The sequence below is a fragment of the Oreochromis niloticus genome, linkage group LG1 (genome assembly GCF_001858045.2).
Source record: "Oreochromis niloticus isolate F11D_XX linkage group LG1, O_niloticus_UMD_NMBU, whole genome shotgun sequence".
Classification (NCBI taxonomy): domain Eukaryota; kingdom Metazoa; phylum Chordata; class Actinopteri; order Cichliformes; family Cichlidae; genus Oreochromis; species Oreochromis niloticus.
The window spans coordinates 471,189-490,718 of record NC_031965.2 but is presented as its reverse complement, the minus strand read 5'-3'; the positions used below and the strand labels follow the sequence as shown (position 1 = coordinate 490,718).

Genomic DNA, 19,530 nt, shown 5'->3' with positions numbered 1-19,530 from the left:
TTTGGATGGTAAGCGAACTGTAGTGGGTCCAGTGTGTCTGGTAGTGAAGAAATGATGAAGTCTCTGACCAGGCGTTCAAAGCACTTCATCACTACTGAGGTGAGGGCTACAGGGCGATAGTCATTGAGAGAAGCAGGTTGGGGTTTCTTCGGGACAGGAACAATGATGGACTCCTTGAAGCATGTGGGGATCACCGACTGAGATAAAGAGATGTTGAATATCTCAGTGAACACAGGAGCTAGCTGGTATGTGCAGACTCTGAGGATACGACCTGAGATGCCGTCTGGTCCTGCTGCTTTCCTGGTGTTCACTCTCTTGAAGGCTCTCCTCACGTCATGCTTGGAGATGATGAGCACGTTTCCGGTATTGGCAGTATCTTCCTGTCTGCAGCCGTCAGGCTGCTAGGCCTAGGTTTATCATGTTTTTGGTTCGTTTTCTCTGTCGGCACATTATTATGATTTTTTGCATCTCCAACCAGCTCATTGCAACAAAAGAATACAGATAACCACAAAAGTCTGTAACTCCAAAAACTTTTAGTTGTGTGTCAAACTCGAGTTGACAAGCACATCATCATCAATAAACGAAGCATCTGACAAAACTCAAACATTATGAATAGTTGGGTCGTTCTGCATTTGACCTTTGTAAAGAATATAAGTTGAAACATTTGGATGCACACTACAAAGCGTTCACTGCAGACATCGCTGTGTATGTTTCTGTAATCATGAATCTAACAGTCTGCTCAAGGACTTTAATCAAAATCATATTTAAATGTTTAGTTATCATTGTTATCTATTCGTTTTCAAATTTACTGTTTTACTTTTTTGGATGTTAAGCTTGATCTGACTTTTCAGAAAAGTCTGTGTGGCTCAAATTTGTGTATAACTTTTAGTTTAATTCCCGTCTGCATGTTTACGCTCCATGCAAGTACTCTGTGTGTGTGTGTGTGTCGCTGACAGGTTTGCATACAGCCCGGGTACCTTGTTCAGCACTTCGTCCTCTCTCTGGTTCTTCTGCAGCACATGTTGCAGAGCAAGCTGAGTCTTCTGCTGCAGCTTCTCCACCTGCAGCTTCTCCTGCAGCCACGACCGGTCTAAACACACACACACACACACACACACACACACACACACACACACAGTTATTTAACTTAACAAGTCGGTGTAGAACATCTGATCAGGTGGTGAAGGAAGGACGTACCTGCAGAAAGCAGAATGAACGCTGAGAAGAGAGCAAGCTCGTCCTCTGATAGGTGCAGCGAGCACATGCTCTTAGCAAAGTCGAACACCGCCGTGATGAAATCATCACAGCCTGGGAGAACACGGAAAACACCGGAAACATGCTCAGTGACTTACAGAGGCCAACAGAAACGTCAGATTGCATCAGTAGCATTGTAGAAAATGTACTTATCACATCAACACATATTTTATTATTTAAGACAACCCAACAGACAAGAACTGCAACATCATTCCTGTGCTTTTGTGATCGATGATCCAAAGAAGCAGCCAAACATTCCCTGTTACTTTTTTTTGGGTGGCTTTTTTTCTGATGCATCTCAAGATGTTTGGAGTAATTAAAAAATGTTAAAAAACGCATCTTCAGTCAAAGAGAAGCACTAAAGAGAAGGAGGACATGTTATTTTGAGGCATGGTCTTCCTCTGTGGCAGGCTGCGAGTCAAAGCAGCTGCACGAGCGTTCAAACTTTAGTCTGAGAAAGAAAGAAAAGCAGGCATCTGACTCCTCTCTGTTCAGAGGGCGCACAGGAAAGGATGAAAAATCAGGAAGAAAACCTGATGGAGATGTGACATTACTTCCTGTATTACTCTGAGCAGGGTTAATTGCTCGGGTCACATGCTACGCCAACTTTTCCACGCATAAAAACCAGGAACCTGAACCAAACAAGCCCCCTGGTCCAACCTTACAAACCCCTTTCATCAGTGAAAAACAAGGACAGCACCAGCTTTTGCACACCTGAGGCTTTTTTCCAACTCCGTTTCTGCGTTACACGACCTCACCCGACTCTCAGGAATCAATACAGGAACAGATAAAGCTTCCAAGTACTAAGAGAAGCCTGTAGTGATGAAATTCCAAGAAAATATTTCCCCTGAAAGTTAGCACTGAATCTTGGTAGAGATAAAAGTTATTCACAAAGCATCTGAGCCCTTAAGAGAGTTCCTAAAGTGAAAAACTGTTAGGAGGGGTGAGGAAGACTTTTAGGAGGCTTAAGAGTTTCTTTAGGAGAGAAAAAATGTCAGAAGAACCAAGTGTAACGGTACTGGGGGAAGAAGAATATCTGCAGTGTTTAAGCTTCAGAGGATGGTCCTTCTCCACCTGCAGACAGTTAGAGATGGAGAGACGGCTGACTTTTTGAACTATTCACTTGGTCTTGCTGTGAGGTGACAGTGCTAACCACTGCACCACCGTGCCCACATTAGAAACTCTCTGAAAGGATTCTCAGAATGTGTGTGGATACCGGCCCAGACCGGTGAGCTGCACTGGCTCTTACGGTGCGTTCACACCGGACGCGAAAGAGGCGAGCGAAAACGCCCAAACGCCCCTAATGTCACGCGTGCACATTTGCACCTCAACGCGTGTCCAGGGAAAATCCACCGCGCCTCAAAATTGCATGTTTCCACGCGCGTGAACCGGAAATGTGGGAGGAAGTTGTGCCAGATGTGTTGTGCTGCAGATGTCCTCTGAATAAACACATTATCTTGTTAGCGGAAAGGTATTTGGACATCAGTGGGAAAATATCAGGACAGTAGGTGGGCTTGCTAGCTTTTGCACGGTTTCATCGGGTCAGTCTGGAAATTAAAAAGCAGAATGAATGAACTTACCAGGTTGCCCAATCTCCTCACTAATGTGCCTCCAAGCTAGGTCCGTTTTATTCCTGTCTCGGTAGAAGTAGCAACATGCATCATTTAGCTCTGGATGATTCGCCACGGCACAGATGAGCTTTTCCTCCATACGGAGTGACTGGATCTGCCCCTTTGACCTAGTTACAGCCACGTCACCAGGCTCCTGATTGGTTGTCGGGGCGTGATTTGACACCGGAGTTCATATTTTCCAACTCAGCGTGTGCACAAAATGCAACACACAACCTGACGCGCGTGGTTTTCTTTCGCGAGTCACACGCGCCCCACGCGGTACACTGACGCGCATTTCACGGGTTTTGGCGTTTTCCCGACGCAAATCTGCCTCCGCATTTTCGCCGGACGCGCAATCGCGTGTCATCGCGCTCTTTCCATTGACTTTACATGTGAACCTGACGCTCTGGCCGCCTCTTTCGCGTTCGGTGTGTGCGCACCGTTAGAAAATCCTCATGTTTAGATATAGAAGTAGTTTGAGTGACTGTGTCCAGTCAGCTGACTGTGCTATAGGTGCACACCTGTAGAGTTTTTTGACACATCTCAGTTATAAGTAGATCCGATCAGACTTTCTATACTAGCACAGATTATTATCAGCTGTTAGAAAGTAGCACTGCCCACACAAACACCTATACTTTTAATTTATACTTTTAATTTATTTTAACCCTAAATTTATACATTTTGGGTTTTAATTTGTAATTGGAGCTTATGTAGGGTTTTTATCGATGATATCCACCTCTAATAGAAAATGAACTCTGCTCACCTAAAGCTTTGAAGACTTCAGGACCTGCAAACTTCCCATCGAAGAAGACAGTGTTGTTCTGCGAGTCAAACACTCGGCACATTCGTAGAAAGACGACCTCCAGAGAGCCTGGCAGAGAAAACAAGGAGATGCTGAGGACACAAACTGAGAGGAAAGGCTCCTCCAGCTGAAAACACCCGGCGGATTAAATCGACTTGCTGGGAATTCCTTATCTGGATTATTGAGATGTCGCTGTTGTGCTTTTCACAAGTTTAAAAAAAATAATAAATGAAAATGAATCCAATCTGTGCTCTCACCAGCTTTCAGCAGTACGATCTGGTCATTCTGGCACAGATCCATGAAGCCGTCGATGCGTTTAGCAAACTCCACCACATACTGAATGGCCTCTGTGATCTTCACAGCACAGAGCTGCCACATCACCTCCTGAGGCTGCGCACCAGAGCAGCAAGAGTTTAACAAGCTCAACAAAAGGGAATTAAGAATTTGTCAAAGTGGAACATCTAACCATCTCTAGAAAATATAAATGGGCTTAAAATAATAAAAATATTCTGGAGCAAAGTATTACTGCTGCGCCTAGATGTAGGTCAAAGAATCCAGTTCAGATGTGTTTTGGATATTTTCTGCGTGGAGTTAAGAACATGCTAAATTATTTTATATCTAAAGGGACCGCAGCAGGATTCTCCAGGGGGACCTAAATAAAGGTGCTGAGGAGACAAATGGATAAACTACCTGGCTTATCCTGCTGCCACCATCACCTGACACTAGGCATTTGGCTTTAGGGATTCATGGGTGGACATATTAAGCGCACCTTGCTCTGGTAGCTTTCCACTTCATCCTGAAGGAAGCTCTGCCAGCTCATCTGCTGCAGCTCCTCCCTGAGGTACTGACATGTCTCCAGGTGAGACTTGGAGATGATCTGGGCCAAGTGATCTGAAACAAAGCAAACGCAGTAGCTGAACGTAAAGCTGCTCACGAGTTTTAGGCCTACTCGGATTCCTGCAAATTTTAGAGTCACGGGAGACTCGAGTGTGAGAGACAACAACTCTAAAAGAAAAGTCTGGAAACCTGTAAACAAGACACGATCAACCTCTGATAAGGTCAAGTTTTACATTTCTCACTCAGAAAGGACTTTTGGTTTTTAGAGTTTACATACCGACACAATGAGGAAGAACTCGAGCCTCTTTTCCATTAGCACCTCCTCATTTCAACTCGCATGGACTCTAATTTTGGTCCTTTCCATTATGAATGAATACCACCTCACTGTGGGTGGGGTTGTTACAGCAGGGCCCGTGACATCATTTGTGGCATATCATCACAAGGTGATGATATACCTGCTGCTCAGCTGTTGTCAGACTCGGGGTAAAGGAAGTTTGTTTGCAGCCACTTCCCTTGTTAGTGGGTTTGATTCTTGTGAAGGAGTGGCTCTCATGACTACAGCGATGTCACTGCCTGGCCAATCAGCGCTCCAAAAAAGTACCCTGTACCAGGTATTACCGCCTAATGGAAAACCCTAAAAGCCAAGTTGAGCAGAGTAGGTGCCAGATGTGTGACGGAAACAGAATTTCAGCAAAAAGGAATTTTACGGTTTGACTGGAAGTAATTTTCAGTCAAAAGACCAGGCACCATCTCTGAGTGCAGTTCCCAGTTTTCCTTAATTCAATGGGTGGCAGGAGCATAAACGAATGCGCTGTAGCGAGGCGCACAATAACTTTAAGAAGCTGTCACGTACAATATTTTACATCAGATTGGTCTCAATATTGGATCCTAGCAAGTGCCATTGCTCTGATATGTTGCCATGTCAAGCGGCCTCAGACAGTGTGCTTCGAAACGGTAACGCCCAGCAGCATATCTAGGCTCAGGGTTTCATTTTAACCGGATCCCATGAAGCATGAGAGTGTAAAAGGGGTGAAAATTCTATAAAAAGGTGAGACATGAGACAATGCACATTTCTGCTGTCACAGAGTAATTCCAGCACAAATTTCAGTAGGTATGACGGTTTGCCACGTAACTTTGCCCGTTAAAGTATGCTTGTAGGTAACATTCACAAAGGTAGCATGGTTTGGCACTTCATTTTACCCATCAGAGTATGTTTCTAGCTCAGATTAACAAAGGTAGGACGATTTGCCACTAAATTTCGTGTTGTGCGCATGCACAAAAACAATGGGTAGGATGGTTTGTCAGGTAGGATGGATTTCCAGAACACTGGCTTAAAACAGAATGAACTGGGTTCTGTTGTTGTTGCTGTTGCTGTTGATGATGATGATGATGATAATGATGTGTGTTGGCTGTAGCCGCGTGTGTAAGTTGACAGCCGCAATAAAGAAGTGCGAACAGGTGGTCGGGTCACTCGTGCCCCAATCCTGGGTTTCAGCACCACTGTAAACGATGCACGACAGACCCGACCACGTGTTCGCACTTTTCACTACACTTCTTTATTGCGGCTGTCGACATATTATTAACGTAACTGCCACGAATTTCTTTGTTCCACCGTAAACATGATTTGATGTTAAACATTAGTTCTGCATGACTTCTCTGCCAGGTAACTTGTGTCCCCCCGGTCAGAGCGCCACACACTTTGAGAACCACTGAGATAACGTGAAGAGTGAAACTGTTTATGACATTAGCCCAGCCCGTCTTTAACTGTGACCAAAATGAAAGTCAGTCCATGTATAAGTGAGGATAATTCCAATCACAAACTTCCTTCTACATCAAGCTAACACTAATATCCTGAACTCCCAGCTGTATGTTGAACTTTTTACTGTAAAGTCTAAAACTGTTGACAAAATGTTTGTGAATGCAGCTCAAACCCAGAATAAACACTGACTGTCCCGCTGTGCTGTTGTTTATCATAAGCAAAAATAAAACAACACGAGAAACCAAAACAACTCAATACATGCTAAAAAAAAAATAATACATTCACATAACAAAGACTCACCGGATGAGGGTGGGGGTTATTACAATAAAGAGTGAATCACAAAATCTCCCAGGACAAAAAAAAGATGATTTCCCCCAACGAGTGCCCTGCCACGTCCCAATTGGCCCTAATTAACAGACAGCTAATTACCACACAGAGATTTTAATGAGCTCTGAAGATGAGTTTCCAACCTCCTGCTATTTTAAACCACCTTTCTGTCTCCGCTTGCCCCTTACTTCTCTCTCTCTCTTTGTCTGACTCCCTTTGTAGCCTCTCGTTCCATCTCTCCCCTTCTTTTCTTTTTGCTTCACCTATTTCAAGATATTTCCTCATCTGTGTGTAGCTGCCGACAACATTCGACCAAATGGTGAGTCTTTTTATTACTGTATTTATTTTGTCTTGTTCTCAGCACTGCACAGTCAGAAGTGGAGGACTTTTTTTTTTTTTAAATCCATGATGAGAGGCTGTAATGGAAATCAAACGTGAAACTGAAGCTCAAGCCGCTGAGCAGCTTTGTAGGATTAAAACAATGCAAATAACTCCTCTTCACTTCTTTTCAGGTGTGCCCTTCATCTGAAAAAGTGGGTTTTGATATTGATAAAAATCATACATGTCATGCACCAGTCTAACATACAGTGGCTTGCAAAAGTGTTCAAGGCTTGGGAAATCTTTTTGTAGCCTAAGCCTGCTTTAAATTTCTCAATAACTTTATCCCTGACCTGTCTGGTGTGTTCTTTGGACTTCATGGTGTTGTTGCTCCCAATATTCTCTTAGACAACCTCTGAGGCCGTCACAGAGCAGCTGTATTTGTACTGACATTAGATTACACACAGGTGCACTCTATTTAGTCATTAGCACTCATCAGGCAATGTCTATGGGCACCTGACTGCACTCAGACCAAAGGGGGCTGAATAATTACGCACACCCCACTTTGCAGTTATTTATTTGTAAAAAATGTTTGGAATCATGTATGATTTTCGTTCCACTTCTCACGTGTACACCACTTTGTATTGGTCTTTCACCTGGAATTCCAATAACATTGATTCATGTTTGTGGCTGTAATGTGACAAAATGTGGAAAAGTTCAAGGGGGCCGAATACTTTTGCAAGCCACTGTACGTCTCTGCCACTACTGACCTCCTCATACAATTACACAGTCCCTCTGTTGGCATCCTAACACGCTTCCTGTAGATCCCCAAAGTGCAACTCCTAACCTTCACCTACACTTCCTGATTCACTAACTGCCCTCCATCCGTCCTCCACTGTCTTCCATCAGCTCCATTCATCTTCTCAACACTCCCCTTTCACTCTTTGGTACATTTCCATCTCCTTGCTTAATCCTCCCAACCTGCTGCACAACCTTTCCGGCTCCATCTCATGAATAGGCCATCGATACGAGTCCTGTGCTCCTTCCTTGGTGTGTTGCCTCCTGTTCTTTTGCTATATGTAACAGACAATTGACAATATTTTTCAGGTACAGAGTTTCTTTGAATTTGTTCTCTAAATCTTTTATTTTTACGTTAGTTTCAGTGGTTTTTAATTATGTTAATCTGGAGGAACACAAACTGACTGACAGCTGACCTAAAAAAAGGAAGAAATTATGGTTTGATTGTATTTATGCAAAGCATGTTTGTTGACGATTACCCCATCCATCCTTCGATAGGTGGACAACTCTGTGCCTACTGAGCCACGTCGATGACTTTAATGGAAAAGCCAGACAAGTTTAAGTAAAGGAAGCAGGTCTGAAAGGAGCTAAAGAGGCAGGTTACAGACAATCTTCAGTAAAATGTGCACAAACGTCTCACTTTCCTGAGTCCTCCACTCACCGAGCTCAGCCATGGGCACCGTGGGTGGCACGTCTCTGTTGCTGAAGGAGCAATATGGAAAAAAGCCGTTACTGGATCCATAGTCGCACAGGGGCTCCGGTTTGATGCCATTAATATCAAGTCCGGATTGATCCGGAGACGGCTGGATATCCAAGTAGAACCCCCCACCACCTCCTTCCCCTCCTCCTGCAGAGTCTCCCTGTTTGTGGAGGAAAAGACTGACGTAGAAAACAAAGGAAATATCATCGAGTTTATCAGCCATCCTGAAAATAGAGACAACAAACCTTAGATGACAAAGATCCGCCTTCAGGTGAGTTCTGTTCCACGTAGTGCCCCCCCTCATCAGGCAGCTCTGTGAGGCCGGTGGAGGACAGGGTGTAGTGAGAGGACAGCGACTCGGACTCGACTGGACTCGGGCTGCCGAGGCTGGGATGGGACAAGAGGTGGTGACCTTGCTGCTGCTGCTGCTGGAGGCGGTGCTTCTGCACCTCCGCGTACAGACTGTCCCGCTGCTTTTTAGACATGCGACCAAACTTTACAGCTGAGGAGAGAAGGAAATGATTTCAGTTAGCCACCTGACAGAGAATGAAGACCTGGGAACAATGAAACAAAAACGTGCTGATTTCTGTCTGAGTGACAGTTCAGCCAAAGTGAAAGCTAGCCGTTATGGTTTCAGAGGCGGAGCACTCATACGCTTAACAAGACTCACCACCAGTGTTCAAGTAGAGCCCCTTAGCAGCTGACACTGATTAGCCTCCTTATCTGCCTTCATACTAGATCACCAAGCTGACAGAAAGGTAGGATTTCATTTACAATCCAGCAGAGACCTCGTGAGAGCAAGTCAGACCCAACAGACGCCCATGTTAACTGTGGATAGTGTCAGCCTTGAGTAATAGTCCAGATGGGATTGTTTGAAATTTCTCATTCACCTAAATATTGAAGTTAGGGGCGTGTCATCTTTGATCCAACAGCCGTCTGCAAATCAACACCTTTATGCTGCAGACACGAGTCCAACATTACAGAACATCTCATTGTAGAAAACAGAAAGAAATTATAACAGACACTGAAAGTACAGGGTGGGCCATTTATATGGATACACCGTAATAACATGGGAATGGTTGGTGATATTAAAGTCCTGTTTGTGGCACATTAGTATATGTGAGGGGGCAAACTCCTCAAGATGGGTGGTGACCATGGTGGCCATTTAGAAGTCGGCCATCTTGGATACAACTTTTGTTTTTTCAATAGGAAGAGGGCCATGTGACACATCAAACTTATTGGTAATGTCACAAGAAAAACAATGGTGTGCTTGGTTTCAACGTAACTTTATTCTTTCATGAGTTATTTACAAGTTTCTGACCACAAGTTTCTGACCACGGGGCGACCGTGGCTCAGGGGGTTGGGAAGGGCACCTGTAACCTGAAGGTCGCCGGTTCGATCCCCGGCCTCTCTGTCCTGGTCGTTGTGTCCTTGGGCAAGACACTTTACCCTACCGCCTACTGGTGTTGGCCAGAGGGGCCGATGGCGCGATATGGCAGCCTCGCTTCTGTCAGTCTGCCCCAGGGCAGCTGTGGCTACAACCGTAGCTTGCCTCCACCAGTGTATGAATGTGAGCGTGAATGAATAATGGCATTGTAAAGCGCTTTGGGTGCCTTGAAAAGCGCTATATAAATCCAATGCATTATTATTATTATTATTATTATTACTTATAAAATGTGTTCAATGTGCTGCCCATTGTGTTGGATTGTCAATCCAACCCTCTTCTCCCACTCTTCACACACTGATAGCAACACCGCAGGAGAAATGCCAGCACAGGCATCCAGTATCCGTAGTTTCAGGTGCTGCACATCTCGTATCTTCACACCATAGACAATTGCCTTCAGATGACCCCAAAGATAAAAGTCTAAGGGGGTCAGATCGGGAAACCTTGGGGGCCGTTCAACTGGCCCACGACGACCAATCCACTTTCCAGGAAACTGTTCATCTAGGAATGCTCGGACCTGGCACCCATAATGTGGTGGTGCACCATCTTGCTGGAAAAACTCAGGGAACGTGCCAGCTTCAGTGCATAAAGAGGGAAACACATCATCATGTAGCAATTTCAAATATCCAGTGGCCTTGAGGTTTCCATTGATGAAGAATGGACCCACTATCGTTGTACCCCATATACCACACCAAACCATCACTTTTGTTGTTCCAACAGTCTTGGAGGGATCCATCCAATGTGGGTTAGTGTCAGACCAATAGCGGTGGTTTTGTTTGTTAACTTCACCATTCACATAAAAGTTTGCCTCATCACTGAACAAAATCTTCTGTGTGAACTGAGGGTCCTGTTCCAATTTTTGTTTTGCCCATTCTGCAAATTCTGTGCGCCGATCTGGGTCATCCTCGTTGAGATGCTGCAGTAGCTGGAGTTTGTAAGGGTGCCATTTGTGAGTAGCTAATATCCGCCGAAGGGATGTTCGACTAATGCCACTCTCCAGTGACATGTGGCGAGTGCTACGCTGTGGGCTCTTGCTGAATGAAGCTAGGACAGCCACTGATGTTTCTTCATTAGTGACAGTTTTCTTGCGTCCACATTTTGGCAAATCCAACACTGAACCAGTTTCAGGAAACTTAGCAAGCAGTTTGCTAACTGTAGCATGGGAGATGGGTGGTCTCGTAGGGTGTCTTGCATTGAAATCTGCTGCAGTGACCCGGTTACTGCGTTCACCAGATATCAACACAATTTCAATCCGCTCCTCACGTGTTAACCTCTTCGACATGTCAATGGCTGTGAACAAAGAGAAACTTGTAAATAACTCATGAAAGAATAAAGTTACGTTGAAACCAAGCACACCATTGTTTTTCTTGTGACATTACCAATAAGTTTGATGTGTCACATGGCCCTCTTCCTATTGAAAAAACAAAAGTTGTATCCAAGATGGCCGACTTCTAAATGGCCACCATGGTCACCACCCATCTTGAGGAGTTTTCCCCCTCACATATACTAATGTGCCACAAACAGGACTTTAATATCACCAACCATTCCCATGTTATTACGGTGTATCCATATAAATGGCCCACCCTGTATATCAGATCCTACACTGGTTCATATGTAGTGCTTTTCTAGTCTAAAACAAAAGTTAGCAATTTTTGGTATATTTTTCATGTAATAACAACATAAAAAATCTATATTATATCAAATTAGGGATGCACTGATATCAATACTGGTATCAGGTATCAGGCCGGTACCCTAAAATGCGTGTGTACTCATACTTGTAAAAGTTAACCGATACCATGAACCGATACCAACTTATTTCATGAGTCAGAGGGTGGCTTGTCATTTCGTTTGTAATTTTTTAGATTGGCCACTGGGAGGACATGTCGCGCTAAACAAGAACAGGGTTAGGCGAGTGAGACTGGCGGCTCCAGATAAAAAAACAAACTGGAGGCTGCTGTAGCTACGCTAAACAAAATGTCAGCAGTGTGGACTTACCTATAATATGTGAAGATGACAGAAGCAAGGCCGAGTGCAAACTGTGTACCGGTAAGATGTCCAGGGGAGGGAATCGTTCAATACAAGCAATTTAATAAAACATCTGAGGGCACATCATGCACCGAGTTTGCTAAAGCTAACGCAAGACCAGAACAGCCAACTTTAACTCAGGGTTTGGAAAAGCGACGAATTATTGTTTTTATTCCAAACAGAAGTGTGTATTTATTATTCTGAAAGCTGGAGACAGTGCCAAATAGTTCACTGATATTTTGTTGAATTATAATGTGGACACTTGTAATTCAATAATTTAACAGAAGTGTTTATTTTTCACTTGAAATGTTATTTTTGTGGTCATTTTTATTATTATTTTAGAGAATAAAATAAAAACTGTCATCCAATTCATTGCATTTTTTGTGTGTGTGTAGTAGAAGTATCGCCAACTACTTCGATCCAAGTATCGGTTTGAACAATTTGGTATCGTTGCATCCCTATATCAAACATATATTTTTTATTTACATTTTATGAATTCACTGGATCAGAGTCAGGGTTAGGGTTAACATACACATACAGCACACAGTCGTTGTATTTCGCGGTGATTCTGGACATAGAGGTAGGTTCGATATGTTCGTAACGTGTAGATCTGCTGTGCATGTGTTTGCCTCACCGTCTCGGGACATGCCCACAGCGAGACATTTCTGCAGACGGCAGTGCTGGCAGCGGTTTCGGCTCGTTCGGTCGATCAGACAGTTTTTCTGGCGAGGACACGAGTAGGTGGCGTTACTCTGCTGACTACGCCTGAAGAAACCCTGAGAGAGCAAGAAAGAGTTCTATTAAAATCATTGTTTTCATACAAAAATATCTCTATGACAGGTCACTGAAACAGCAGTCAAGCCTTCATGTTTGTGCTCATGTCTGAGATCATAGAGGCAAAGGATGAAATGTGCGTCACTGTGAGACCTCCCCCAGTATAAAACATCAAATCTGGTTACTCTTTGCTTTACAATCTTTTGGCATCTTCAGTGCGCTGATGGAGCTACAATTCAAAATGAATTTCCTGAAGGATGCACAGCCCCACTATCGCTTACCATTTCATTTCTTCATGTGAAAGTTTTCATTTCTATTCTAATTCTTACTGGAAACAAAAACATACTGAAACCCCCCCCATAAAATCAAGTCTTTCACAAACACGTGTACTGAATGACAAAAATATTCTTCATAACAAAAAGTAATAAGAAAAAATGAAATTTGAAAAAATAGACTTTTTTTTTTTTTACATTTTTCTGCAATGATAAACTAATCCAGACTGAAATGACCAAAGAGACAAATGCTTCAGACTATCATCAGAATCTGGGTGACTGTCTGGGGTCTAGGGGATTGTCTTGTGTTGCACTCTGGAGCACAATGCAAATGTGACTCCCACACAAGGACTGGAGCTACTGTGAGATTTTGTAGAAAAAAAATAGAACAAAACTAAATAACCTACCAGCATAAAAACTGAACTAAATTACAGACCTCTAAACTGCCTCCCTAGGACTGCTTTTTAGTATTTACAATATACTTAGAATATTTGCAATATGTACAAAGTTACTAATCTAGCATTCCTAGACTTAAAACACTTGTTCACACAACACTACATTTCACTCTCTGAAACATACACAGAGCACGGGCTGGTTGAAATATGGAAGTATGTGGAGCGAAGGCAGTCGCATCAGTCTCCAATCATATCAAGAGCCACGGCTCCTCTTCATCAAAGCCAGTTATCTTGTCAAAACTCAGCTTAAAGTTGCCGCTTCCAGGCTCCAACTAATGGCCACTGGTTGATTTAGAGTCATCCTAATCCTAACCCTATTTTTTAAATTCATCTTTAATATTAATTTGTTACTCTTTCAAACCTATGCTTTTTTTTTTTAAAAGACAAAGGATTAGGCTTTGGAGCTGGAACTGGAGCTGAGGTTGGGGTTGACATCATCACTGATGATGACGACATCTTGGCCAAGACATCCGAGTTAGACAATTGTTAGAAAAGTGTAGGGACGGCCCCTTCCTGTTCCAACATGACTGTGTACAAGTACACAAAGCAAGGTCCCCAAAGACATGGACGAAGAAGAACTTGACTGGCCTGCACAGAGTCCTGACCTAAACCCGATAGAAAACCTTTGGGATGAATTAGAGTGTAGACTGTGAGCCAGGCCTTGTCATGCTACATCAGTGTCTAACCTGATGTAGCATTCCTCCTTTCGATTCCAGAAGAATGGTCAAAAATTCCCATAAACACTCCTAAACATTGTGGAAAGCCTTTCCAAAAGAGTTGAAGCTGTTACAGCTGCAAAGGATGAGGCCCATCCCGTTAAACCCTTTGGATTAAGAAATGAATGTCACTGTGAAGGCAGATGAGCAAATGCTTCACAATATAGTGTCTATTGGATGTCCGACAACAGTAACAACAACAAACAAACTGTATCCACCCGTGTACCTCTGTATGAGTTTACAGAGTAATGGACGACTGGCCTATTAGCATATACAGAGACACTGGAGCACAAAGGCTATCAGATGACAAACACATGAAAGTTATTTCTGCTAGCTTCAGTCTGCTGGCCAGCAGCTCACTCTCACAAGCAGTCGGTGAATATCTAACAGGCAATGCAGAAATGTGAATGTAATCACAAGGCAAAGAATGGAGACCATGTGCCATGCAGAGCACAAAGGAGCTGTTAACTGTTCATCAACCTGATGGGGAAAAAAAGCAGAATTTCATTGTATATGCACGATGACAATAAAGGCCTATTCTATCCTATTCTATTCTGTTCTTTTCTATTCTATTGCATTCTACCTCAAGAAATGTGGGAACCACATAAAACATGTGTGAGAATGCTTTAGAGATGTCAGCATCATAGTTAAAGAATAAAAGTCAACATTATATTCAGCACCATGCAGTGAAAAAGAAATGTTCACAGCTGATTTGTTTTCACTTTGAAAGTGTGAAGAAATACACGAAGCAAACTGGGGTTCAGCCCACGATCACCACCCCGGTACGTTTATAGCACCTGCTCACGTTTCCTGATCACACTAGTTTATAGACGCATCACAGATGGCCTATAACCCTTCTTCTCATAGAACCACTGTAGCCTGTATAGATCTGAATGGAAATGCATCAAAATTATAAAATGTGAAAATGTCTGTAATTCAAATCCTAGTTAAATTAACAAATGATGCCACTCTGTGTCAAGCTCAAGAGAACAGTAGTAACACTGAAGGGAAAACACTGATTTCTCTCAAATGACATTATGTCATATTAGCAGCAGATCATTTACATCTAACGTGCGACTCAGTGCAGATGTTGTGGTTTGTTTGGAGGCTGCTTCAGCTGCATGCTGGCTGTGAAATAAGCCTCCAGCTGTCACATCAGCAGCTGCTGTGGCTGAACACACCTGCCTGTTCACAGAACCGCTCTCACCAGGTAGAATATGGTTTAGAGCCCGATGCTCGTGACTGATGTTTCAGACCAAATTCTGTACAAAACATACAAATGTGCCTGGTCAGGTATCGGTCTAAAATGATATTGCAATACGTGTAAATACTTTAAACTCAAATGATCAACTACATTGTCAGTGAAAACTGGTTTAACACCACAATAAATGCACTGGTGAGCTGTGCCACATAAAAACGCCAGCGATGGATGATCGCAGAGGCCTTTTCCTGGTTAAAGAAAAAAAGACAAAATACGGAGGGTTCAAAGTGCAAACTATTCTCAAACATTAATTGTTGCACAGATGTAACAAAGATCAGTCTGTGCTTGAACGACTGGGAAAACTTAAGTAAAAGACTTGGAAAGGCTTATCATTTAAAGCAGGGACGTCAAACATAAGCACCGTGGGCCAGAATCCAAACTGACTCATTGGATAATTTTGGACGATGAGAAGGAGGCCGTACATTTTGGACCCTTTCCTGTATTCTAGAGTTAGGTTTAACTGAGGTTATAATATGCTCAAATTTACTTTAGCAGACAACAGGAGGGAGGAGGAGGAGGAGCTTACCTTACAGCCTTCACAGGTGATGACCCCGTAGTGGATCCCTGATGATTTATCTCCACAAATCTTACAGGGGATTATTTCAATCTGAGCTGCAAAGGGAAAATGAAGACAGTAGGTCACACACAGGACATCAGAACAGCTGATATATCACAGTTTGTCATGTAGGTTTCATCTATGTGCAAATAAAGGCGTTTTCCACTGGCCCCATTTAACCGTCCAGCTGTCACTACACCTTGTTACATGCGGTATATGAATTGTTTAATTTCAAAGTTGTCCAGCTGTTACAATGTCGAAACCAGACACAATAACAACAAAATGTACCAGTGTGATTTACTGCCACAGTAACATCATGCAACCCCTGGGCATCAGGTCTAGTGCAGAACAGCATTTCTATGATACTGGAAGAAGTTCAGGACAAAAAAATAGGCCCAATTAGCTTCATATGAAAGACTGTAAGACCTTAGCAAACACAAGCCTTAAGCTTCTGTGGTCACAACTGGAAAAAAAGAAAGAGGTGCCACCATTTCCAAACCTAAAGGAGACTTTGAAAATCTCCCTGAAAAAATGCTGGAGTTGACTCATCTGTCCATCCAGGTGTAGAACAGAGCGTGCTCTCTGCAGTAATCAGGACAGTGTGCTTGGTAATCACTGTGCTGTGTTTGGTGGATGTAACTCTATGAAGTTAAAACAGTCTGTGTCAAACATTATTCAGCAAAATGTCTGCCTCTGTGTGATGATATTTTCATATTACCTCAATTATATATCCTCTGGGACAAATCAAACAAACAGATTTTCTGAACATTTGTAATGTGTAGTCCGAACTATGATAATGTAGTTTCAACATTTTGTTTTACTCTGCTGGGCTCGGCTGGATGTATTTGTGCCAAACACTAGCTGCTAACATGGAAGTTACAGAGTTAGTTACAGAGCGCCCTCTGGAGGAGCTATGAAGGGTTGAAGGGTGTTTCTCTTGTCTGTTCTTTACTTCTTTCACTTACCGATACAAAAATATTGGCAAATATTGTCTAATATCACTCAGGCTCCAGCCAAAGTTAGCCCCTAATATTAGGTGAGGAGTTCTTAAGCATTTTACAGGTTTACTGTAGAGAGCGGGTACATGCAGCACTGATTAAACTGTAGGAGCTCATCTTTCAGACAGCAGCACAGCTGAAAACTCACTCACTGCATGTATTTATACTCCCAGCACTTTGGAACAGAGTGACAGCTCAGCTCTGAGATGCTATTTTTAGCAGAGCGAAGTTATGTAAGTGAGCAGCCACATTAGCACACACACACACACACACACACACACACACAATCACAAGCTTTCTTCACGTAGAGACACAACAAACAAGACGCAAAGAAGAACCGCCTTTGTACAATTATTCAACTACAATTATAGAAGATGGAAATCATCAGGTTTGGTTTAAGTATTTGAATCAGTTTGTTCTTCACGCTGAATTTATTTGAAATAATAAAAAAGATTTATTTACTTATCATAAACCCCCAAATTAATAAAAGGCATAAAGAATGCCTCACTAGTCTGCAAGGATGAAACTAGGAGTGCAAGAAACATTATTTTTATTATATTTCAATCAATTAAAAAAAACATGAATTCTTAATTGATATGTACAGTTTTGCATATTTACTAAGGCGACTTCTTCAAATGTCTTTTGCTTGAACAACCCCAAAATAGTCAGTTCAGTACAAAGAAACAAAGAAAGAAATGACCATAAAACAACATCAATATTAAAGCTGTTGCACATTTGTTAGTTTCTTCCAGTCACACAAACACACACACACATACACACACACGCACACACACCCAGCTTGTATGGCGTGACTTCACTCTGCTTCCTCCCTTTACACCTGTGTGGCGCTGCAGTCTCTCGCCCCCAGTCGACCACAGCGGGAGTCAGATTAGGAAAATCTCCAACAGCCCTCCTTAGCAGAAGCCACTCAGAGGACAAGTGGGGTTTGGATAGTTTGGTCATTTCCACAAAAAAAAACAAAAAAACAACAAAACAAAGACTCCATGCAAATACTTAAAATGCAAATGACACATTCGTTAGTAGATGAGTTTAAATGTATTTCAAATGATTTTATAATCTGCATGAGTGTGTATTCATTGATAAATGAGATTTATATCCTTTGTAAACCCAGCATGCATATGCAGGTTTTTCAATTTAAGTAATATAGAACAGAAAGCAGCACAGAAAGAATGTTACAATGGTTATTTTTTAAAACAATTTTTACTTTAATGAAGTCCTACCATTAATTAATGCTTCAGTCTTTATGAGTCGACTACGTACCACAGGCCTTTAGCCTGGCAGAGATTACTGACAGGGACTAGAAAGAGAGAGCACATTTCTCCCACACTGCCTTCCTGTTAAATCCAGAATTGAATTCAAAATCCTGCTCCTCACATACAAGGTCTTAAATAATCAGGCCCCATCTTATCTTAATGACCTTGTAGTACCATATCACCCTATTAGAGCACTTCGCTCTCACACTGCAGGCCTACTTGCTGTTCCTAGAGTATTTAAAAGTAGAATGGGAGGCAGAGCCTTCAGTTTTCAGGCCCCTCTTCTGTGGAACCAGCTTCCAGTTTGGATAAAGACTTTCCTTTTTTGGTAAAGCTTATAGTTAGGGCTGGATCAGGTGACCCTGAATCCTCCCTTAATTATTGTACAATAGGCCCAGTCTGCTGAGGAATTCCCATCATGCACCGAGCCTTCCTTTTTCACTGACCATGTGTTTCTATACCACTCTGTAATTAATTAAGAATTATTATTAATCCCTGGTTGTCAGCATGTCTTTTTGTCCCTCCCCTCAATACACAACCGGTCGCAGCAGATGGCCCCGCCCTTCCCTGAGCCTGGTTCTGCTGCAGGTTTCTTCCTGTTAAAAGGGAGTTTTTCCTTCCCACTTTCACCAAAATCCTTACTCACTGGGAGCTGTCTAATTTTTGGGCTTTCCCTATATTATAGTAGGGTTTACTTTACAATATTAAGCGCCTTGAGGTGACTGTTGTTTTGCTTTGGCGCTACATAAAACAAATTGATTACAAGTCAAATAAACAATGTGGTCAGGTTTGGGTTGATGCAGGCGGAATTGAAGGCTGACAGAGACAAGTTCATTGCCCATCTGCATGGTATTAAAACGGGTGAAACTTAATGTGTCTACACACACGTCATATTTCCTTTACTGTAGCTGGAACTGCTGTAAAGTTCTCACTTATGTATTAAGACAACTTTTATGAGCAGCATTCATCCTTCATCATCTTTATACAAATCAAATCAAATCCAGCACAAACACAATCAGTGTGGTAAGGTCGCCATAGAAAGGGACAATCTCAAAACCCACAGTTCAATGGATGGGCTTACCACCCATTGATCACACCCGATCAACAGCTTCAGTTCAGAATGCATACAGCTGTCAGCGCTCCCCAAACAGTAGACCAACCACATGATTCTTTGAAGCCCAGAGTTAGCGCTTCTCAAGTCCTTGGAAATGCACAGGAAGCCCTCAAACCAGATGTTATATGTGGTAAGCTCAGCAGCTCATAAAGTGGTGGTTAGCGTGAGCAGACGCATCAATGTAGTGTGAACAAGATGTTACTCTGTGACCACACAACACTGCAAGCTGTTTGTGC

The 19,530-nt window shown here is 42.7% G+C and overlaps 1 protein-coding gene across 4 annotated transcripts in view; it reads right to left on the bottom strand.

Annotated features, from left to right (window-relative positions):
* Window positions 1-19,530, bottom strand: part of LOC100695157 (nuclear receptor ROR-alpha) — a 186,109-nt gene that overhangs the window by 3,045 nt on the left and 163,534 nt on the right. For 3 of the 4 annotated variants that reach the window (XM_025903100.1, XM_025903646.1, XM_005457379.4), the window contains 9 exons: window positions 15,879-15,964; window positions 12,509-12,650; window positions 8,651-8,907; window positions 8,367-8,565; window positions 4,436-4,557; window positions 3,924-4,056; window positions 3,628-3,735; window positions 1,198-1,308; window positions 978-1,090 (listed from right to left, as the gene is read on the bottom strand). In XM_025903100.1, coding sequence (XP_025758885.1) covers window positions 978-1,090; window positions 1,198-1,308; window positions 3,628-3,735; window positions 3,924-4,056; window positions 4,436-4,557; window positions 8,367-8,565; window positions 8,651-8,907; window positions 12,509-12,650; window positions 15,879-15,964 — 1,271 coding nt within the window. Of the gene's footprint in view, window positions 1-977; window positions 1,091-1,197; window positions 1,309-3,627; window positions 3,736-3,923; window positions 4,057-4,435; window positions 4,558-8,366; window positions 8,566-8,650; window positions 8,908-12,508; window positions 12,651-15,878; window positions 15,965-17,700; window positions 18,259-19,530 lie in introns of those variants that run through there. The other variant, XM_025903246.1, reaches the window with a different exon arrangement.